General features: G+C 37.4%; 2 protein-coding genes and 1 non-coding gene across 3 annotated transcripts; all 3 read right to left on the bottom strand.

The window, feature by feature from the left end:
• Nucleotides 1-1091: 1091 nt before the first annotated feature.
• On the bottom strand, nt 1092-4225 carry LOC131650447 (uncharacterized). Its single transcript, XM_058920157.1, has 5 exons — nt 3727-4225; nt 3199-3640; nt 2197-3113; nt 1772-2146; nt 1092-1639 (listed from the first exon to the last, which is right to left on the bottom strand). Exons 1-5 carry the CDS (start codon nt 4223-4225, stop codon nt 1092-1094), a joined length of 2781 nt encoding a protein of 926 aa, XP_058776140.1.
• A 1977-nt stretch (nt 4226-6202) lies between these two features.
• LOC131650446 (uncharacterized) lies at nt 6203-8766 on the bottom strand. Its single transcript, XM_058920156.1, has 12 exons — nt 8629-8766; nt 8465-8545; nt 8301-8304; nt 8108-8198; nt 7903-8030; nt 7725-7815; nt 7492-7648; nt 7343-7401; nt 7015-7135; nt 6862-6933; nt 6483-6542; nt 6203-6367 (listed from the first exon to the last, which is right to left on the bottom strand). The coding sequence occupies exons 1-12, from the start codon at nt 8764-8766 to the stop codon at nt 6203-6205; spliced, it is 1167 nt and encodes a 388-aa protein (XP_058776139.1).
• A 3976-nt stretch (nt 8767-12742) lies between these two features.
• On the bottom strand, nt 12743-12816 carry TRNAV-AAC (transfer RNA valine (anticodon AAC)). Its single transcript has one exon. It is a non-coding gene; the product is annotated as a tRNA-Val (tRNA).
• Between the last annotated feature and the right edge of the window lie 11302 nt (nt 12817-24118).

Genomic DNA, 24118 nt, shown 5'->3' with positions numbered 1-24118 from the left:
TCGCGCCAATACACTTAAAATTATAAACCGCCCATGCGCGCGACGCGCGCAACTCTCTGTCTGGAAGCTCCAAAATATCTTGCCCAGGGCGCGACGCGCCCACATCCCAGCGCGACGCGCGCATACTTCTGCCAGGCACTCTCTTGCAAAGCTCAAAACAAGCTCCAAACTTCCCCAAAATTGGCTAAAACCTACAAAATCATAACTAAAACACATATTAACATAAAATGAAAGCTTAATATTATAAACCATAAATAATTATCTAAAACTTCAGGGAATTGTACGAATATCCGATAAAAACGGTCGAAAGGTGCCATTAATTAAACTAAATATAAACACAATTTGGCACCTAACAATATCGTGTTTTGATCTTAATGCAGCTGCGAGTGTTCTCCACATATATGTTTTTCCGGTACCACCATAACCATGAAGGAAGAAAACCACAGGTTTTTGAGACTCCACAGCGTGGATGATTTTTTCATAAATACTTCTTTGCTCATCTTAGGAACATAATATTGATTGTAGAACGGTGTTAGAATAGTTGATTCATAGAATTTCAAAGCGTAAAATAAAATGAATTTAATTGACGCAATAGTTACCTGTAAGAGCAGCAAACAGATTTTCAAATTTTGAGTTCATTGATGCTGTATCATAATTACGCTCATCATATATGAGCCTGTTTCCCAATTGTTCAAGAACATAAGCATCCGGATATGGAATAGGACTAAAATCCTTTAGTGTCCTTCTATTTGCCTGAAGCAGTTTCTCAATTTCTATTAAAGTCAAATTTTGTAACTCTTCTTGTGTGAGGACTAATTGTCCATTGATATGAGAAATTGAGTTATAATACTGTTGGTAAGTCATCTGTAGGTTGTTATTAACAAATTGTTTTGTTTGCTATTTTATTATGTCTAACAAACCTGGATTAGCAGCCAATGCTCTTTGTGTATGTAAGACACCATCAGATAATAGGAGCCAAGTTTGTTCCCAAACATGTGCAGGGCGATTAACAGCACCAGACAAAAGCATGATAACAAACAGTTTTCGAAGAAAATGACCACTCCCCCAATGACTTGCCTCCTTTATAGCAGCTATGTATGAAATCCCATTGTAAAGCATGCATCTCTGAATGTATCATACTGAATGTTATCCACGGTCCTGATTTCCTCATATGTTGTTGGTCCTTTTACCACCGTCAACATCATGCGCAGGTAAAACAGTTCACCAGTTGTTGGCGGAACCCATATGAGACGTCCAATGGTGAAGCCTTTTTTCCGCGGTTTCCATTCTCTCTGTTTTTTGTGATAAACAAACTTTGAGACAAATTGACCATAAGTTAATGTTTGTGCCTCTTCATATTTAGCATTTGCTACCAGCCATGCAGTAAACATTGATTCAGTCACACTTGCAGTTTCCAACACATTTTCCATGCGTGCATAATCTGTATAGTATATAGGTTTTTCCCCAACCAAATGATAGAACATACGTTCCACAACTGGTTTTCTGCCATGAATATTGTAAGAGTAAATGCGCCAGCATGCTTCACTGGGAGAGACATACCTGCAGTCGAGATATTGTTGGATCTCATCAACAGGTTGATTGCTATTTGTTGAAACTGCTGCTGTTATTCTGTCATAGCCTTTATTGATATATTTGAAAAGATATTTTATGGAAGTACTCTGATTACACCATTCCATGTTTATATGTGCCTGGTATTTCATAAGAAATCTGGTATTATATGGAACCACATGTCTGTTGTCCAAGGTGATACCATTTTTTTCAATAGTGAAGGTTTTTGATCTTCTCCTATACAGCGGATATCCCTCTGCATCAACAATAGTGTGTTCAATAAACTTTTTGGGATAGTATTTAGAAAATCGTCCATTCTTCATACATTGTGAGGTCACGCGAGCAAGGCCACAGGGTCCATGCATCATATGTGCCTTAACCAATTTGTATAAATTGGGATGAACAGTCGGGTCGGGAATTTCAGCAGAAATGATCTTGTCTATGTCAGATGGTGTTGGGTATTTGCTCTGAGGGTGTAGGAATATCAAGATGTGAGCATGTGGTAATCCGCGCTTTTGGAATTCAATGGTGTACATATCTATTAAATTGAAAGTTAGTTCGATGTAATATTTTGGTACTACACAGACACATGATTGAAAAGTAGTATAATTAAATGAAACAACTTACATGCAATCACTTTTCCAACGACATGGTGTTTTGTAATATCATCCATGAGGGTATCAAACTTTATTTTGAAAACTTTTGAAATGATATCTGGCCTATCATGGGGTTGTAGACCTGTGCCTGACAATGCTCTTTTAATTTCAGGCCAATTTGGGTTGCAGGTAAAAGTAACAAATAAATCAGGGAATCCCAATTGACTTGAAATGGCCATACCGTCAAAATATAGTTGATCCATATATCTCTTGCTACCAACAAATGTTGATGGCAGAACAACTCGTTTTCCTCGCTTTTGGTGTTCATTTCTTGTATCGCCATCAGTTTGAGCGGCCAAATTATTATATTTGCCCACTCTTAATTTCGATTGATTATCTCTCAACCAATTCAATCGTTCGGATTCCATCATAGCATAGCCGTCGACTAAGAATTGTTGAAATAGGCGTCTTGAGTAAAGTAGTGTTTTTGCCTCTTTGCGACGTTGTTGTAACCGGTAAGAAAACCAATCCTTAATGCTTTGACGGTTTCTCCTAGTGACCTCAGTTTCATGGCGATATCTGTGCATTATATTTTTCCTGTAACCATCTTCCCCATAAGGAAATATAAGAGGATACTGATAAGCCAAATATGCTGGGTGAAACTCATCTATTTGTTGCAAACCACCATTGCGGCGCTGAATTAAGATGTCCCTTTTATCAGCAGAATCAATGTCTCCCACAATGAGTGCAGCCACTTCTGAGACAGTAGATTTGTTGTAAACACGGCCATCTTCGGATCTATCAGAAATAAGCCTGAGTTTTAAATCTGTGAAAGAATTTGTCCTTAAAACATCCCTTGCCATTCTAAAAGCTTTGGCATGAACATTGTGCTCATCTAACATCATCTTGAGCTTTTTGACAACCGGTCGCTCGATGCCTTTGTTGTCCCTGTTTATTTTTCGCAGCCATGAATAAATAGTTTAACAAAATATTTTTATAAAACAATTGTGTAATTATGTCTGAGCATGCTTACTTGAAACATTTGATTCTGTGTTCAACTTCATTGTCCGTGTCATAGATGTATAATTGAGCATATTGCGGAGGTTGCCCTGTTTCTGGCAGCAGTGTACCAATTCGATGACAGGTCTGACCCTGCAGTCTCAAAGTAGGGGGTCCTCCTCTTTTAGAGTATGTTGTGTCGAACTTCATTCCAGGGGAAGTGAATGAGAACATTGCATTGTATGTTCGTATGTTAGCCTGGTAGTTTTTACTATCTGAATATGTTTTATTAAATAGAAGATCTTGCAACACCTGTGGAGGTTGTTCAAAGAACGGAAGAACAATTTTTCCTCCACGGCAACAACGATAAAAGCGAGGAGTTGCTGTAATTTTGTGTCTATTCACTTTTTCTTGGTACCACATACATGCTTGGCAGTGTGCGCATTCATAACTTTGGTCGCCAATATCGTAATATTCTGAAAGAAGAAACCACAATACTGAATATGTCTATTAACAGAAGAAGTGTACATCATTTGGTTATCAGTGTATGATATGGAAATACCTTGAAGATGGGCCTCCTGTAATTGTGCCGGATCTGAATCTTCGTCAGAGTCGGAACTATTAGAAGAATTTAAATTATTGTCAGAGTTGGAGTCATTATTGTCTTCATAATGAGATTCAACAGATATATTATGATTTGAGGTAGATGGATGATCCATGGACTGACTTGACATATTATAATTTGAAGTAGATGCATGATCCATGTTCTGACTTTGACTAACAATGTTGTTTGTATTTTGAACCCTACTAAGTTCAGTATTGAACAAATTTCTCAATCTTTTTCTGTTATCCAAGATTATTTTCCTTCTCTTTCTAGCCATAGCCGTTTCAATAGTGGTTTCATATGTTACAGAAGATGTAAAATTATGATTTAAATGGGAAGTGAGGTTGCTTGATCTGACACGATTTCGATAATCCCTCTTTGCTTTAAGAATAAGCTTTCTCCTCTTTCTTGCAATGGATGTTTGAGGAGCAGTGTTTTTAACAACATCTGTTTCCATCACAAACACAAAAGTAGAATGAATAATAATACTACAAATAAGATTGATTTGTATAGATTTATGCACACAATATGAGAGGTATAGCATGCTACCTCATGGTTTTGAATACTAAAAGTTTACAGTTTCAAATTGAAGGGGTATTGGTGGGTTCAAATGTCATGAATGTAGTATTGATTTTAATTTTTCTTTCATACTTGAATATATATGAAGTTGGAACTGAATATGAATAGAATGATGGTTATAGATTTAAATTATCACTTATCCCTCCCTTATAACTGTTGTGTGTGTTAAATGTATTTAATTTAATCTATACAGGTTATTTATAATATTTTATTTGATGGATGTGTTACTCTTTTAAAAAGACTTTAAGTCAAAACTAATATTATAAGTAAATAGAAACTGAACAGTTAACCCACTTTCTGCATGTACCAAGTACTTGTTTCCTATTGCACTGAATAGAAGTTTAGCATTGCAGCTGCCTGCGGTTAGGGTTCCGACAATGGCATCTTCACACGGTGGTCCTCCTGTGCGTATTCCCTCTGATGATGAAAATGATTTCAGGTATGAGTAGATAATTTTATTTCACCTTTGCTTTGCAGTACAAAATAGGGTATACCGGTATACAGAATATGGTAGTGTGGTAATAACACTTAACAACATTTAGTGATGGGTGTAGTATCAATATAGTGCAATGTTGTATTATGTGTGGTATTTGTCAAGAAATCAAATGTGACTGAATGACTATTGTTGGTTTTTATTGTTGGATTTCATATCCCGTCGTTGCTCGGCATATGACTATTGCTTAGTAAAGAATGCTTCATATGCGGTTTGTTTTTAATCCATATTTGATGTTGGAACAGCGATGATCAGGCAATGGAAATCATAGAAGATTTGGTAAAGGAAACAGGGTACGATCCTAAGGTGGAAAGAAAACGCAGGAATAAACAGCGCAATGTCACCCCTGGTCATGTTGTGTCGAATGTTGATGTTGTCGCACAAAATAGCGCAAGGGTTAAAAGCAATCCCAATGCAGGACCTATAAAGATAAAAGAGGAATCAACAGACATTGACACAAATGAAATCAAAGTTTCTGAAGTTGGTGAACCAAGTGGATCAAAAGAGGGTAAGAAACAAAAGGGTAAAGTGGTGAAAAAAGCAAAGGTGGGTACAGACATTACTGTAGACAGTTCTACAGGGGCTCAAAAATTTTTCTAGAACACACATGTTACAAATGCTAAATCTACACAGCAGAATGTAATGGTAAGGAGAAATTTGAATATGAGAATCATGTTATTGAAAATGTAAATAGTATATATTGTTAATAGTTACGTTATTTCTTGTATGCAGCATTTCCCTAAGGAAATTGCCAAAAGATGCCTCCGTCGCTTTCAAGATGAAATCAACCTGCTGGATGTGAGGATGAAGAACATTGTTACCTGTCAGGTTCACAAAGCTAACAGAAAAGGAATACCCCAGCCATATGAAAAGTACATGGCCCTGGGATGGTACGAATTCGCCAAATCTCTTAACCTGCGTAATGGGGATACAATAGCGTGGAGTATGCTGCGATTCTCTCCGTATATCTATGTGAAGGTTGAAAGACAATGAAGAAACTACTGCTATTTGCAAACCGTGTACTATACCTGAATTTTAATGGTTATATTATATGTTGGGAATGTTATTTTGGTACATTGTGTTATATATATTCTGCTACATGTTATTTTGTAAGCACTTTATCCAAAATGGGAACACAGTATATATAATATGTAGTTCAATTTGAATCATTTGAATATAATAAGCCACACAAACCATTGATAATTCTTAAATCAAATTGAACATAACAGAAGCACATAGCCAGTATTCATGCACTAATTATTACAGAAAATGAAATCACACACATGATTAAAAGCAAAGGAAACTAACATTCAGTTTTTATAACAAACACCTAAGCAAAACACACACAAAATAAAAATAGATCTAATCAATCTTCTCCATTTTAATTATCTTCTTCAGCTTGTTTGATGACAGTTCCCCATCATGTAATCCGTCCAAATCAATGGATTCACTTGATGCAGCAGGAAGATGCCTCTTACCACCAGGTGTGACAGCATCAGGCTTGTGCTCAAATGTAATTTCCAGGTCCTGCAATGCCACGATGAAGACTATTAGTTAGGAATATTTATATAAATGTAAGTCAGTAAGTGTTAGTAAAATTAATATAAATGTAAGTAGGTAAGTGTGTTGCAGTGAGACTTACTGTAACCAATTCACAGTCTTCATTGGCATCTGTTTTAGCCTCATCAACACTCTCTTTAATCTATATATTGTTAAACACAGTTTTCAATATAACATAATCACAGGAAAAGCAAAAAAATGCATACACAGTTAAAAATTTCTACCTCCAGAGTCTCAGGTACGACAGTTTGGATTGGAATAGGTTCCTTGAGAATTTACCAAAGAAAAACAAAATCAGGCAAAAAATTGTTATAATATGAAGTCCTCTTTTATAAAACAAATGTCAGTTTATTAGAGCTGACCTCATCTGTTCCCCATTTTTCCTTAAGTTGCTGGATAATAGGATCATTTTTTATAATCATAACGACGGATCAGTTCTTCCAGCGTGGATGCCACTTAACCTTCATAGCCATTTCCAACTTCAACAACTGATCAAGTGCTAACGGAAAGTCCAATGGATCAGTAATTCCAGCCTATTTAAACAACTGGCCATATTAGTGTACACAGAGTATTGGAAAGTACATTCTAATTCGTCTGCACAATATAAATATAACCTGAATCATAGTGTTACGAAGTTGCGATGCAGATAAACCCAACAACATTTCACATTCTCTGTTCCAGAAGACAAAATTGTAGCTTTGGCCCCCGTGAGTAACCTCAATTTCAATCTTATACCTGAACATCATAAGAAGTCGTTCCGTTAAAAAAGCCGACAACATAGAAACATCAAAAACATGACAGAAACAACATCTATTAGGTGAGAACAACTAAAACCTAAGGACTTCAGCCATGGTTTCATGACCAGCTTCACACTCAAAGGGGGGGGGGGGGGGGCTGTCCCCACGCGCTATAGATTGACACATATGACAGGCACGATAGAACCATCCAAACGGAGATGCTACTAATAATTTTGTTGTAGCGACAGTAGCACAAAATGTAACCTGGACAAATAGCCGCCAAAATCAGAAACATGTGACAGACTAAACAATGAGGTTATAATTATGATAATATAGGAAAATAGAAAGACATACATCCGTAAGTTGAATAATCTCAGCAATAGGCAAAACAACAGCCTTTGAGAACAATTTTTGCACAGGAGTGAGCTGTTGATTTTCAGAACTTTGGGAGGAATATTGGGAATTCCCTCCAAGTTGTTCAGACAGGGTTACCTTGCTCTCCTCAGGCATTCTGCATAGCATGGATCATTATCAAATTCATACATGGAAAAAATAATTGCATAAAATGGATGACACTATCAACATACCTATCAATAAAGTCTTTCATGACCGGAAAATCAGCATCAACACATAAAAGGGTCACATTGTAGGTGTTTGTCACAGACAGAGGATACTTTCCTGCAAATTCAAATTATACCTTGTCAATATATTTATCACAGATTTTGTAGTTTTAGTATTAATTTAAAAAATAAGTCATGGAATAACCTTCTTCCTTCACTTTGGCATACTGAAGCAACACAACTGTAGGGAGTGATGCAGCAACCCTAACTTTGTTAAACCTGATGAACTGATCCGCGTATGATTCCCACAGAGTACAATTCAACATGTTGTTGCTAAACCATGATCACAACACATTAAGATATATAACATGATTCATATATCAGGCAGTCTAATGTATAAAAAAACAAACCTGTGATCACGCAACATCATGCTAATTTGCTGCTTCTTTGCACCTGACTCAGTCTGTGCATAACCAATACTATCCACCATTCCAACGACATCTGAAATAAATTTATTAATTTCACACGGCTAAAATGCATCAAAACATGAGATAATAAAAAAACCAAAAACCATACTCACGAATCAGAACATGTTTGTCAAACCTCCCTGTTATGATGTCGGAAAAACTTGTAAATAAAATCGATTTCGGGGGTATCTCATGTTTGTCTTCATCAAGAACAGACGTTCCAGCAGTAAACTTTATCATATATTTGTGTCCCGATGCCCTGAAGGCCAGAACATAAGGCACCACCTTAAAATTAGATACAGTATAAGTATGCCCTAATAAGCATTTTTCGGTGAACACCGACACATGAGGTGCTGGAACAACAGCATGAATATCATCTCCCTGCAGCAGAAACCAAAAAATGATTCAAACTATACAAACATAGGTAAATGATAAACATACTGAAACATAAACAGGGTAATCACCAATTTGTCAACAAAGATCATTTCAAAATGTTCCTTGTTGTTGGAGACAACTTTCCATCTGTGGTGAATCCTAACAACAATCTTCCAAAGCTCTTTTCCATCATTGATCTCTGCTATTCTCTCAACAGGCCTTGACATGATAATGCAAATTCACACTGCACTGAATGATAACCGCAGAAGTTAGCAAGCATGGAAAGAGAAGAATGAAATCACTGATAAATAGGCAAGCCATTTAAACACATAATTACTGCAATTGTGCAGTTTGGAACGTGGACAGGCACAGAATAATGGAGCTTACATAACTGCAGCAACATGAGAAGCTGTGAGGGTGAAACTTCCACAGCAATAACTGCCGCAGCCCACCATGCAGTTGAAGGATCAAAAATTCTGTAGTAACCACCAAAGCTGATGTGGATCAACCATAGAAGAGTTGCTGATGTGGATAGCCTAAGAAAGTCTTAAATGGTAGACTTTTCTTATATGATAGATTCATTGTTGTTTATTTTTTTGTATGGAAATTTATGGGGAAAAGTGAAAATATAAGTGACTTGTTTAATACTAGTATTGTATTTAGGATGGATCCAATAAAAATTTGAGTATGACCATTGACCACTAAGTTTCACTTGCTTCATATGTTAGAAACGTTTATTGATAGTATTTTCTTTTAAAACGATTAACATCGCAAATATAATTTGAGAATAACTTGAAAGATACAAATTCAAATAGAACAATTTGAGAAAATGGTCAAACTAACACCAACTTTTATAAAATGAACATTAAATAAAAGAAGATTATATGTCGATTAAGACAAACCAAGGACATGTTTAATCACTTTTAATTTTTAAATAAGAATCGATAATTTAATTTTTTAAATAAGAAAATAATTGTTTTTAATTATATTAAATAATTTAAGATAATCATTAAAAAATTGTAGATAAAGGGATTTTGTTGATTAAGTACATAACAATGCAAAATGCTTTCCACCAATATTGAAGAGGGACTTTGGCTTATGATAATAGGTAGATTTTCTTTTAGCACTACCATTTTGTTGTAATGTATAGGTGTTTATCGTGAAATTTGGTAAACAAGCGCTAATCTTTTGTTCTGATGACCATCAATTTTCAGAATGGTGCTAGGGTCAAAAATCTCTACAAGTGCTTGTTTGCATCTTCATTAACCTTTCCGGTGAAAGGCTTTGTTTTAAGTTGAGTGATGGTGCTTGGATGCAATTGAAAATTAGGAACATTCGCCGGTTGGTTGACAATTGCTAGTCTCCCACCCGGTGTATTCGCAACATCATAGTCTCTGAGGAGCCTTTCTTGAGGTTCCCCCATAACTGTCTCTGACTCTGTATATGATTTTGATCATGTATTTGAATGGCCAGAATGATTTGAAGCTTCTTCCTCTTTTTTCTGGTTCTGAAATTAAGGGATCTACGATTGACTCTGCTAGCCTTGCTTGTTTAGATTTTATGAGCCTAGGGTGCAAAGATCTTTCAGGTTCTGCGTCAAAAGATAAAGGGTTATTACCATTTTACTCCCCTGCCATATAGGTCTTTTCTGGTTTTGCCCCCTGTAATTTATTTTTTTTGAAAAACAACCTTGTCATTTCAAAAAGCTAACTTTTTAGCCCCTAAAGTCAAAATCCGCAGGAAAATCTGCAGCTTTCCTGCGGATTTTCCTGTGGATTTTGACTTTAGGGGCTAAAAAGTTAGCTTTTTGAAATGATAAGGTTGTTTTTCAAAATAAATAAATTACAGGGGGCAAAACCAGAAAAGACCTATATGGCAGGGGGGTAAAATGGTATTAACCCAAAGATAAATCAACTGAGAACTTTCCTCGCATACAAAGATTAGAGCAGATTAGTAGAATTAAATAAAATAACAAAAATAAAGCTGAAAATAAAATTTTAGTTGATGAGCAACAAAATTTTAATTAAACTAAAAAAAACTCTATACTATGGCAAGTCCCCAGCAACAGCGCCAAAAACTTGATCGAAAAAATAGCAAGTGTACTATTTTGCCTCTGTAGTAATAAAGGGAAAATTCCCCGAATGTCGATCTCAAGGACTGCGTGATATTATAGAGTTATTTTGAATTCAATTAAACAAAAGGCCTTGGGGGTTTTGGTTTTTAAAATTACGAATTAAATTGCAAATAAGTTTAAAAGGTTAATTTGGCCAAATATGAATAACATGCCAGGGTAGGTGTGTGCATTAACATGTAACAATTCTGAACCCTTGTTTCACTAACAAAATCTAACTTATCAATTACCGGTTCTTAAGGGTGTTTGTTCCACAATATATTAGTGGGCAAACCTTTGAACATTCAATCCTAATCCCAAAGTCCTTCGAAATTAGTGATGAAATCAAGCATTATTATTATCAATAATATTTCGGTTACTATAGGATATCCCTAGTCCTAGGTGATATCTACTATAGTATAATGGTATAAAAATCCTAACAATGGAGGTTCATCCTAATTGTTAGTCATATTTCAATCCTGTTAGCCCGACGAGGGAAGAGTTAAAAACCTTATACCATTAAATTGAACATAAAAGCTAAATATATTATTGAAATTCGGAATTCAGAATCATCACAAATATTAATCAGGGATACCCCCTAGCATTGGGGGGTTTAGCTACTCATTTTATCCAAAGAAATTACCACAAGATCAAATAGAGACATTACGATATGGATGATGAACTTTGATCTTCAATTGCTTCCGCTCATGAAAGTTCTCCGTTCTTCTCCAATTGCATAGGCTTCTCTTCTTAATCGTATAATTTTTCGTCTGCCATAAGATCTCTAATTCATTCTCAAAAACTCTTCTAAATAGTGTAGACTCACTTAAGTTGGTTGGAAATATCAGAAGTACCCTTTGCAGGCCAACTATGGAACAAAATACTAAAAATCATGAAATCAGCGTCATTGCCCAACACGGACAGTGTTGAGCAACACGGGCACCCGTGTTGGCCCTCTGTCATTTATCTTTTCAAGTTTGAGTCCCAGGCTGAGTAACACGGACCGTGTTGAGAAACACGGGTACCCGTGTTGCACCACTATCTTCCATTCTTTACAAGCTTCGCCCCTAGCTCTCTTCCTGACATGGCCCGTGTTGAGCAACACGACCACCCGTGTCAGACCTCCTGAAACATGCTTTCTGGACTTCCTTCGAAACTCCGAATTTTGTACTGATTTATTCCAATTTCTCCATATGATCATAAAAACATTAAAGCACACAACCACGCATAAAATGTAGAAGAAAAAGATAAAATGCTTTACTAACTAATTCAAAGATGACAGAAATCAATTGAAAACTAAACGTGTAAAAACCACCGATCAAAATCCCCCAAACTTAAAGTGTTGCTTGACCTCAAGCGACAATTACAAGAGATACTGACCATCACAGCATACCAGTCTTCATACGTGAGATATATAATCCAATTGATCAAGATACATTTAGTCCGGCAATCAAACGACGCGAAGAGTTCTTGTGAGAACATTTATACCCTTAGCCCCCCTTTCGGATACATCTCAAACTATGCTTTATACTTAAGTATCTTTCCGATTTTCCTCCTCTTTCATTAGGACTATCAAATTAAGGCAATGGGAATTTATGATGATCATCACATGCACCAGACTAGTCAAGAATTCATTTTTTCTAGCACCGAATGAGCAACATTTGTTACTTTTATTTACCGATGAAATTTTCAAACTTCGCAGTTACATATTGTCCTTATTTGGACGATGTTTGAAGATCAACCTCCTTTGGGCTGACAACTCTATCTATTTATCATAAGTATTTATTAACTTAAAATACAAGAAATCACACAAAAAATCTTCCAATTTATCATAAAAATAAGATAAAACACCTAAATATTTTTAAATGTAAAATTCACGAGTACAAGTGAAAACATACAAAGAAAACACAAACAACGAAGTGAAAGCAAAAAAAACCCACTAGAGAGGTTTGTTTAGCTAGAGACATATCAAAGACAAAGAGTAAGACAGGGCAAAATGGGACACCTTGCTAACTCAATCTCGTCAGGCAAAGAAAGTATGTGAAAGCATCAAATGCCGAACTGCTTATTTTTCAAAAAATAACAAAAAAAATTGGCTTCGCCCGGGTTCGAACCGGAGACCTTCAGTGTGTTAGACTAACGTGATAATCAACTACACCACGAAACCCTGCTGTTGCATTGATTCACGTTTTCTATTTTGATATTTGTATGTTATTGAAATCAGAGAATAAAATGTTTACATACTGCATTAAAATGATTTCTATTATTATATAAAGGGACATCTGTATAGATAATTAGAAATCATAAATAAATCACATTCTACTTTGATATCTTCCCACTCCAAATGCTTAACTTCTTGCGCTCAACCAACCATCCCTTCATCTTTATATATTATTCACGATTGCTATTTAAATCAGAAACTCTTATGAAAAATAAAAATTTCAGCCAAATTTGGGAAGAATTTAATGTATGGGTTTACACATCATAATAACAACATAAAAGAAAAATGTAAGAGTAAATCCTCCCCCAAACTTGAACTAAACATTGTCCGCAATGTTTAAGAACAAGCCCGAGAGGGGTGACTCACAGAGGGTACTGCACTTCAGCTGACGCTTTCTAGCTTTCACCCAAAATGCCCCCTTTTATTTCCTGAAAAACAAAACAAACACAAAAAGGAATTATGTTATTAAAAGCGCGGGTTGCCTCCCACAAAGCGCTTCTTTTAACATCGCATGGCTCGACGATCTATTAACCCTTTATTATGGATGATATTTCCTTCTCCAAACCTTTTTGCTTGTTACTTTCGCAACCAACAACTCATGAAGGTGAAAAGCATGGACTACTTTTCTCTTTGAGTCACCTCCCACTCTCATCGTCTTACCTGGAGTTTCCTCTTTCTTTTTCCTTTTGGCTTCTTCAGCAAACTTAGGAACTTTGGTAGATGCATGAGCTACGGCCACCTGAGAGACTATGCTTGAGACTTTTTTTGGGGGAGGTCTTGGATTTTTGCTCCCTCCTTCAGTTTTAATTATGCCAACCGAAGAGTGATTATTGCCACCTGCACTTTGCTTCTTGACTTCGAACACCTTTAAAGTTACCTCTTCATCAAATGATTTTATGGTTATTATCCCTTTTTCGACATCCAAGTTGCAGCGACTAGTAAGCAAAAATGGTTGCCCGAGAAGGATAGGAGTCTCTTCATCTTCAGGAATTCCCATGATGTGGAAATCAACTGGAAAGACAAACTTATCAATCTCTAACAATACATCTTCAGCTATCCCATATGTAATACGGTGAACTGACTTTTTATCGATCGAAATGTCGCGGTTAAGCAAGAGTCGCCACCGACTTTTATTTTATCCAAACTAAATCAGAAAGGCAAAAAGAAACAGAAAAAAAACCTTTTAAAAGAAATCTAAGTTCGGGGGGTAATTTATGCAAAGGGAAGGTGTAAGGCACCCTTTGCATCCATGGTTTTCCATGGGCTCTTAATTGCTTTGCTTGCTCGTTTGTTTTTAGAAAAAGTAGATGAAAGAAAAAAAATGGACTTTAGCTTGTAAATAAGCGTAGCCAATTTTTTGAAGAATTGTGAAAAAGAATATGAAAATTGAGCATTGCAAGGCAATTAGGGGCAATTACCTTAAACTCAGATAATAGGTCTCTTTTTGCCTTTCAGAATGAAAGGGTCTATCCTTGCCATAAGAGGGCAGGAAGCCTTTCGTTTGGAGGTTGAAGGGTCATCGAAGCATCCTTTGCCATAAGACTGTCCCATGCCATAGAAGGGCAGGTAGTCTAAGGCAAGGATCAGAATAAGCCATTTCGTAGGCAGCCAGAAGATACCTCAGCCTTTTTCCGTAGGCAACTTCCGAGGGTCGAGGTCATATTGTGTATCGAAGGCAGCATCATTTAGGGTCGTATGACCTTTAGTATTCGAGGCAACACGGCTGAGGTATCTTCGAATTCGAGGGACGTGGCTTATTCTGCAAAAACACAAAGGCAACAGGCAACAAGGCAACAGGCAACAAGGCAACAGAGAGGGTTACCCAAAAAGTGTGCGTGTGTGCACCAATCACGTGATTATGTTCAGTTATGTTATCTTATAAAATTACGTGATGCTAATTCAATTGATAAGTTGCACTCCCTATAATTACTAACCACACAATAATATAACAATAATAATGGGGAAGGGAAATTGTAACCAGCGGAGGAGAGGGGAATTGAAACCAGCGGGATATAAAAATAAAAGGCAAAAGGTTTAACACAAGTAATAATTTGTAAATAGGGTTTAGGGTTACCAATACTCGTAGCTTTGGCAGTTGACAAACCCTGAAAATTGGAAAAGACAGAATAAACAGAGGGGTGAGTGCATTATCGGTTCGGAGGCAAACGTCACTAATCCTAAAAATAACGAATAAAGAAATTTAAAATAAACAAAGTAAATAAATACTTAGCTTCGAATTTGATCTGATATGGTTGGTTGGGCGCCTTTAGGGTTGACCCTGAAAAGGCAAGGCAGAAAGAGATGAAGGCAAGACAAACCCTGATTTCAAAAGGAAACAAAATAGACTTTTAATTTTAATAAATAGGATACTTAGCTTTGAGTCTTGATCGGGCGCGTTGTCGGAAGGAACCATGTTGATAACCCTGAAAAGAGGCACATGAAAAAATATCGTTTTTAGTGTAGGAGATGTTCATTAAAAAAAACCTGATTACGTATAAATCAAATAAGAGAACATAAACGATTTAATTAATTATTGGTCTCGCGACCTAATTAATTAAATCGGGACAAAATAATTTAACCGGGAACAAAAATATTTTTTTTTTGAATTTTTTAGATTTTTAATGAATTGAATATGAATTTTAGTATAGATATAAGTATTTTAATATGATTAAATAATAATATAAATATTATATATATAAATAAATACATAAGAAAAATAAACACATAAAAATATTTTTTATAAAATTTTTGTATAACTTTTATATAGTTTTTATATACAAATAAGTTTAATAAAAAAAAAACAAAATATATATATATCAAAATAAACAAAAATAAGGGGCTGTGTAATTAAATTTAAAAAAAATTCAAAAATACTTAACTTGCGATCACGTGTGGTAGCGCGCGTGTATGTACCATAGACCCTCAACTCTGGCGCATTGGATTGAAGTGCAGGCCTGATCGGACGGCTGGATCGAAGGGGAGTACCACTTGCGCGTGAAACGAGAAGCAGCGAATCATTCCATTTAAAAACAGAAAAACGCGCGCAGCTCGTCCAATAGAATGAGGACGCGTCATCATCTTCTCCACAGAATTTCTGAAAGACGACTTTTTACAGCGCTTGTTGCAGATGCGCTGTAAATTCTTGTTTCTTTTATACCTACAAAACAACGAATACGACCAAGACGCCCTAGAAATTTGGCGCGACCCTCTTAACAGGATCGTACAAGTACCCTGAACTCATAACAACCAGCAATTTCACATGATTTTACCTTAATCGAAAAACCCCCTTTCGAGGTTATGAACCCTAGCCATGGCATAACACTCAAAACCACGTATAAATGCGATTAATTCTCCAGAATCGATTATAACATTAAGGAAAACACAAATATGCAATTGGAATCCATGAATCATGCGTGTATAATTGAAATCGAAACAAACTTTAAAAGCTCAGAAACTGACTTACATGGAGATGTTCTTGATGCGAGGGAGCCTGGTAATGATCTGAAATCGTTCAGTGGAGTCCTTGGAAGGTGTTAGAATAAAAAAGAACTCCTGAATATGCCTGCAACTTGGAAACCGAATTTGAAAATTTTCTTGAATTTTTCACTCGGGTTTGGTAGCTCTTGGAGGCAGAAATCGTGTCCTTTGCATCTGGCTTTGATCAGTATATATATGAGACTGATTAGGGTTAATAAAACTGAAGGAAATCTCTTTGAATCAAGAATTCAATGTGATGGAAATTTGATTGAAATTATGAAGAAATTTTCCTTAATTATGGCTCAATTTCAATCTTCTTTTACCAATCTTTTTGTGCACGAATTTATGATGATTACAGGATATATTTGAGGATTGGATTGATTGAAATTAAAGATAAATTGAATCTTTTCAATTTTCCTTCTAAATATTTGATTAAATCATGATTTAATTGAATGTTAATTCATATAAAAATCAAATTTTAATCAAAATTTCGTGGCCTTCTAATTAGAGCTTCTAGATGACTTGGGGAACAAGCTTGGGCCAAAACATATTGGGCCTCTTTGCAAGAAAATTCATTTTGAAGCTCTTTTGTTCACATTTCTTCTTCAAAATTTAGCCAACTTTGACAAGGTATATCTCCCTCAACTTTTGAGGTATGGGGGTGTTCTTGGACTTTTTGGAAACCTTAGAGAGTCCTCTAACCAATGTCTTTGGTTCCATGTCAAAATCATTTTTCATTCTCATTTTATGTCCTTTTAAAGAAAGTGTCTTTTTGTTGACTTTTGAAAAGGACCTGTAATGTATGAGGCCATAATTCTTAAACCATTGACCTGTGAGCTTTGATTCTTGGACCATTGGATAGAGGAATGAATTCTCTTCAAAATGAGCTTTGGTGGGAATTTTTCTGATGAAGTATGAATATTTGGTGAATTTTCAAAGTTTGGTTGACTTTTTTTAGTTCATGCCCAAAATAGTAACTTTTGACTTTTGACTTCTCTGATCTTTCCTTGCATCATCATGATCAACCCTTGATCAAATGATGATTTTAGGGTTATGAGGATGTTGTTGACCAAATATCTTGAGTCTTGACTGTATAATGACTATTTTGCCCTTGGGAGTCGACTGTTGACCTAATCAGGATTTGAGGGACTAAATTTGCTCTGTTTGACTTGAAACTTGATATGGAGATACTTTAGGATGTTAGTGACCCTATGGAACCACCTTGAGCCATTGATTCAATGATTTTCCATTGAATTAATCAAACCCTAGTTCAAAGCTTTTGTATAGGAGAGTGTGTTTTGGAGCTTTGTCTTTTGATTTGGTTTTGTGTATAAAAAAAATAGCATGGGCAAATTTTGGGGTATGACAGCTGCCCCTGTTCAATTATCTTAAACCTGAAGATGTAGAGTGGTTTGCGCGCCAGTCGGTATCTGAAGGTGGAAGATGATTGAATATAAGAATACCAAGAAATTTGCCCTATTTGAAGCAGGGACTTTTGTCGGGGATGGGCTTGTAGATGCCATCGGATAGTTGTTGGAGTATGGATTGTTGCAAAATTTCTGCTTTTGTTGTCTTCCCTTTTTTGAATGTTGAGGAACCGTCAAAGGTATCGACTCAAATTTGAAGCATATTGTTGAGGCACCGTCAAAGGTATCGACTCAAATATGCTGGTAGGTTGTATAAGGAACCGTCAAAGGTGTCGACTTATATCTGAGGTGTGTTGTTAAGGAACCGTCAAAGGTGTCGACTTAACTTTGAAGCATATCATTGAGGCACCGTCAAAGGTATCGACTCAGATATGCTGGTAGGTTGTATAAGGAACCGTCAAAGGTGTCGACTTATATCTGAATTGTGTTGTTAAGGAACCGTCAAAGGCGTCGACTTAACTCTTGATGTATTAAGGAACCGTCAAAGGTGTCGACTTATATCTGAATTGTGTTGTTAAGGAACCGTCAAAGGCGTCGACTTAACTCTTGATGTATTAAGGAACCGTCAAAGGTGTCGACTTAATACTTGAGAATAGATTGTTAAGGAACCGTCAAAGGTGTCGACTTAACTCTTGATGTATTAAGGAACCGTCAAAGGTGTCGACTTAATACTTGAGAATAGATTGTTAAGGAACCGTCAAAGGTGTCGACTTAACTCTTTTGCAAATAGAGATAGTAATACCCTGAAAAGTAGAGGTTAGTTTTCTCATGTCATGATGCATGTGTTTTATGTTATGAGTATCTCAAAATAAATGAGAAACTTTGCATGTTATGGATTTGTTATGCAGCGATGTATGCGATGTATGAATATGTTTGTGTCATATGGTATGCGAATATGATTTATGTTGTCGAGAAAATAAATCTTCAGATGCTAATCTTGATGTTTGATTTTGTCTTGAAAGGTGTTCAGCTGGAGATTTATGATTTCTGCTTGGGGGATGATCAGTAACTTGATATTCCCTGATTGGGATACAGAGAAAATAGGGATGTAAACCGTGTTGGGGAGCCATGCCTTTATTGTGGGAAGATATCTTCTTAGTGATTGTTCTGTGGGGATATGTCAATTGATTTGCGGGAGGACTTTTGATTACCTCGGACATTGTCTCTTTGCCTTTCCTACTAATAGACTATTACTACCTATTTCTATTGGAAAAAGAAAGTGGATGATAATCATGTTCATATGCATATGTTCATTCAAAATTATCATTGGACGTTTGCGTATTCGAAAAGAAGAAGAAATTTGAAAGAGAGAAGTAAATTGTATTGAGAAAAGCCATAAATAGGCAAGATGAAACATATTGTGTGTTTTTGAAAAGATAGAAAAACAACAGAAACATAGCTATGTAAAAATAATCCTATTGAGTTTCCACTCCGCTATTGCTATTATGTCTTCGAGCATCTCATCCCCTGCTTGTCGGAGAAAAGTGATTGAGTTGATCTGAACCCTTTGAACTTGTTGTTGTAGATGTATCTGATTGATGAATGATAGGAACGAGACATAGTCGTACGCTTAATCCTTAACTTTTGCCTAGACCGCCCTTTCAGGTTTTCAGTCTAGCAGGATACCCTTTTTTGCCCAAGTCGCCCTTTCGGGTTTTCAACTTGACGGGTGTACATATTTTTTTTTAGATATATATCCCTAAATTTTGCCCAAACCCTTTTGGTTTGCCGGGATGCCCTTACTTTTGCCTAGGCGCGTCGACCTAGCGGGTCATATTTATGCGTAGTATTTTTTGATTATGTCTGCGTTCACAGGTTGCGGGAAGTCCTCTCCATCCATAGTAGTGAGTATCATTGCTCCTCCAGAGAAGATTTTCTTGATAACGAATGGTCCTTCATAGGTGGGAGTCCACTTGCCCCTAGGATCACCTTGTGGTAGAATTATTCTCTTTATGACCAAGTCACCAACTCGATAAACTTGTTGTTTGACTCTCTTGTTAAATGCCTTGATCATACGTTTCTGATACAATTGTCCATGGCAAACAGCCGCGAGCCTCTTTTCATCAATCAAGTTTATCTGATCTAGTCGAGTCTGGATCCATTCATATTCATCTAGCTCTGCTTCTTTCATGATCCTTAACGACGGTATCTGAACTTCAATTGGTAATACAGCTTCCATACCGTAGACTAACGAGAACGGGGTTGCCCCAGTTGATGTGCGTGCAGAGGTACGGTAACCATGAAGAGCAAATGGTAACATTTCGTGCCAATCCTTGTAAGTCACAGTCATCTTTTGCACAATCTTTTTGATGTTCTTGTTGGCGGCCTCCACAGCGCCATTCATCTTTGGTCTATAAGGCGAAGAGTTGTGATGTTTGATATTGAATTGGGTGCAGAGCTCAGTGATCATCTTGTTGTTCAGATTGGTACCATTATCAGTGATGATTCTTTCGGGAATTCCATACCGACAGATGAGGTTGTGTTTAATGAATCGAGCCACCACATTCTTGGTTACGGAGGCAAATGAAGCAGCTTCTACCCATTTAGTGAAATAATCGATGGCTACTAAAATGAAACGGTGTCCATTGGAAGCAGTGGGTTTAATTTCTCCAATCATATCAATGCCCCACATTGCAAAAGGCCAGGGAGCAGTTAGTACATTTAGAGGAACGGGAGGCACGTGTACTTTGTCGGCGTATATCTGGCACTTGTGACAAGTTCTTGAATGGTGGTGACAGTCAGTTTCCATAGTAGACCAGTAGTAACCTGCTCTTAGAATCTTCTTGGCCATAGTATGTCCACTAGAGTGGGTCCCAAAAGTACCATCATGCATGTCTTCCATGATCTTTTCAGCTTCTTTCTTGTTCACACAACGAAGCAGGGTTGAATCATGGTTGCGCTTGTATAAAGTCCCATTGCTCAGAAAGAATTTGGATGCGAATCTTCTTAAGAACTTCTTGTCATTAATGGATGCCCCTTCAGGGTATTCTTGAGTCTCGAGGTACCTTTTTACTTCGTAAAACCATGGTTTCTCTTCAGCCTCGTCGTCAACTATCTCATAACAATATGCGGGTTCGTCGTGTCTTTCAATGATAACTATAGGAGCCTCATTGTCCCAATTGACTTTGAACATAGATGACATAGTAGCTAACGCATCGGCCAGCTGATTCTCTTCTCGGGGAATATGTTCGAAAGTAATCTCTTCAAAATATGGAATTAAGGATAGTACGAACTCCTTATAGGGTATGAGATTAGGATGTTTTGTATCCCATTCCCCTCTGATTTGGCTGATTACTAGTGCCGAATCCCCATACACTTCCAGGAATTTGATCCTTAAATCGATAGCAGCTCTGAGCCCCAAGATACACGCTTCATACTCAGCCATATTGTTGGTGCAGTCGAAACATAATCTTGCGGTGAATGGGGTGTGTCCACCAGCAGGAGAGACAATTATAGCGCCAATGCCATTACCAAGTGCATTCGAAGCTCCATCGAAAACCATAGTCCATCGGGATCCTGGTTCAGGTCCTTCATCCGGGCCAGGTTGCTCATAGTCAGTAACAAGCATCACATCTTCATCTGGAAATTCAAAGTTCATCGATTGGTAGTCGTCTACCGCCTGTTGTGCCAAATGATCTGCTACTACACTACCCTTGATTGCCTTCTGTGTAGTGTATTGGATGTCATATTCTGTTAGTATCATTTGCCATCTTGCTATTCGTCCAGAGAGAGCGGGTTTCTCGAATACATACTTGATGGGATCCATTCGGGAAATCAACAAGGTGGTATGGTTCAACATATACTGTCTTAGTCGGCGAGCAGCCCAAGCCAAAGCACAGCAAGTTTTCTCGAGCAGTGAGTATCTTGTTTCACAGTCGGTAAACTTTTTGCTAAGGTAGTATATTGCATGCTCTTTTCGACCAGACTCGTCATGTTGCCCCAGTACGCACCCCATTGAGTTCTCTAACACTGTTAAGTACATAATTAGAGGTCTTCCTTCTGCAGGTGGTATCATGATCGGAGGTTCTTGCAGGTACTTCTTTATTTTGTCAAAGGCTTCTTGACATTGGTCGTTCCATTTCACTACTTGATCTTTCTTTAGTAATTTGAAGATTGGCTCACAAGTAGCGGTCAGATGGGAGATAAATCTAGCAATGTAATTTAGTCGACCCAGGAATCCTCTAACTTCTTTCTCGTTTCGTGGAGCGGGCATTTCTTGTATGGCTTTCACTTTTGCAGGATCAACTTCGATACCTTTTCTACTAACAACAAAACCCAGCAGCTTACCAGACCTTACGCCAAAGGTGCACTTGTTTGGATTCAATCTCAACTTGTACTTCTTCAACCTATCAAACAACTTCTGTAAATGGACCAGATGTTCTTCTTCAGTATTGGACTTTGCAATCATATCATCAACATAGACCTCTATTTCTTTGTGGATCATGTCGTGGAATAAGGCTACCATTGCACGTTGGTAGGTTGCCCCAGCATTCTTCAACCCAAATGGCATGACTTTGTAACAGAAAGTGCCCCAAGGCGTAGTGAAAGTCGTCTTTTCCATGTCTTCGGGTGCCATCTTAATCTGATTGTAACCTGAGAAACCATCCATAAAAGAGAAAACCTTGCATTGTGCAGTACTATCAACCAGGATGTCAATATGTGGTAATGGGAAATCATCTTTAGGACTTGCTCGATTCAAATCTCTATAGTCTACACACATTCTGACTTTTCCATCTTTCTTCGGTACGGGCACTATATTGGCGATCCATGGCGGATAACTCACTACTTTCAGGAACCCAGCATTGAATTGTTTTTCGACCTCTTCTTTGATTTTCTGAGCCATGTCTGGTCTGCTTCTTCGTAACTTCTGTTTAACTGGAGGACTATTCTCTTTGATAGGTAAACGATGAACCACAATATCAGTATCGAGCCCAGGCATGTCTTCGTATGACCAAGCGAAGATCTCAACATTGTCTCGTAACATCTGAATCAACCTTTGCTTGACAGCATCCTCTAATTCAGCCCCTATCTTGATTTCTTTCTTTTCTTCATCGGTACCTATGTTCACAACTTCAATTGGCTCTTCGTGCGGTTGTATAGTCTTTTCTTCTTGCTCTAATAAACGGGCAAGTTCTCTAGGCACTTCACAACCTTCCTCACCTTCATCCTCAGCTTGATAGATCGGATTTTCAAAGTCATATTTAGCAATAGCAGAATCGTTATCAACAGGATCCAGCGTGGATGTGGGTCTGCAGTGCATTATGTGGGTGTGTGTGAGAACGCATAGCTATAAAAAGAAATAAAAGAAAAAATAAAAGCAAACACACAATTTGAATACGAAACGTCCAATGCTTTATTGAATGAAAATATGCTTATGAAATGACAAGCCCTAACAAATGGACCATTGTGCCTCGGGCGGGACACATGGCTTTAGCGTTTTATTGTCTTTATTGAAATACAAGAATTAAACTGGAAATAAAAGAAAAGCAGGAAATAAACTAAGAACGGCAATTACTCCTGACTATAGGAGATAGAAACAATGTCCTCGATCTTCCAGTTGTTCAGCCCTTTGTCTGATGTAGGGGAGATCCATTTGTCCAGGTTGTGATTATCTTCGTCTTCTTCAATGGCATTAACTCCCTTGCTGACGAAGTGATGTTTCAAGTCTTCTGTACGAGGAGGTGGTGTTCCCTTCTGATCCTTAGCAGTGCAGCCTAAACCCCATTTGTTGGATTTATATGGAATGTCAGGTAATTGCCCCCAGATGGTGCAGCCACCTTCTTCTACCACAGCCCTAGCGTCTTTCAGGGAAGCCATCGTAGGAACATCTCCAGGAATTTTAGGAGGAGTGTAGACATATTTAGTTTCTGGAACTGGTTCAAGCTTCCATTCATGTGCTATGCGGGGTGATTCAAATGCCTCTCCAGTGAACTCAAGATACTTGGTCTCATCTACGAAACTTACCAAATATTCATCTTCACCATGCACAGTGACAATCTTGCCTCCCATTGGGTATCTCAACTTCTGATGGAGAGTTGAAGTCACGGCATTTGCTTTATGTATCCAGGGACGCCCAAGTAGACAGGAATAGGCGGGACGAATATCCATCACGTAGAACACAGTATTAAAAGTTTGGGCGCCTACTCTGATGGGGAGCTCAACTTCGCCATACACAGTACTCATAGTGCCATCATAAGCTTTGACTATCACATTACTAGATTTCAGCTCAATTCCATCGACCTTGAGTCTGTCCAACACCACCTTGGGTAACACATTCAGAGAGGAGCCATCATCAACTAGTACATGAGCCAGGGTAGTACCACCACATTCAATGGAGATATGCA

Source organism: Vicia villosa, linkage group LG2, assembly GCF_029867415.1.
Source record: "Vicia villosa cultivar HV-30 ecotype Madison, WI linkage group LG2, Vvil1.0, whole genome shotgun sequence".
Lineage (NCBI taxonomy): Eukaryota > Viridiplantae > Streptophyta > Magnoliopsida > Fabales > Fabaceae > Vicia > Vicia villosa.
The sequence above is the reverse complement of the archived record's forward strand: the minus strand, read 5'-3'. Positions and strand labels throughout refer to the sequence as shown.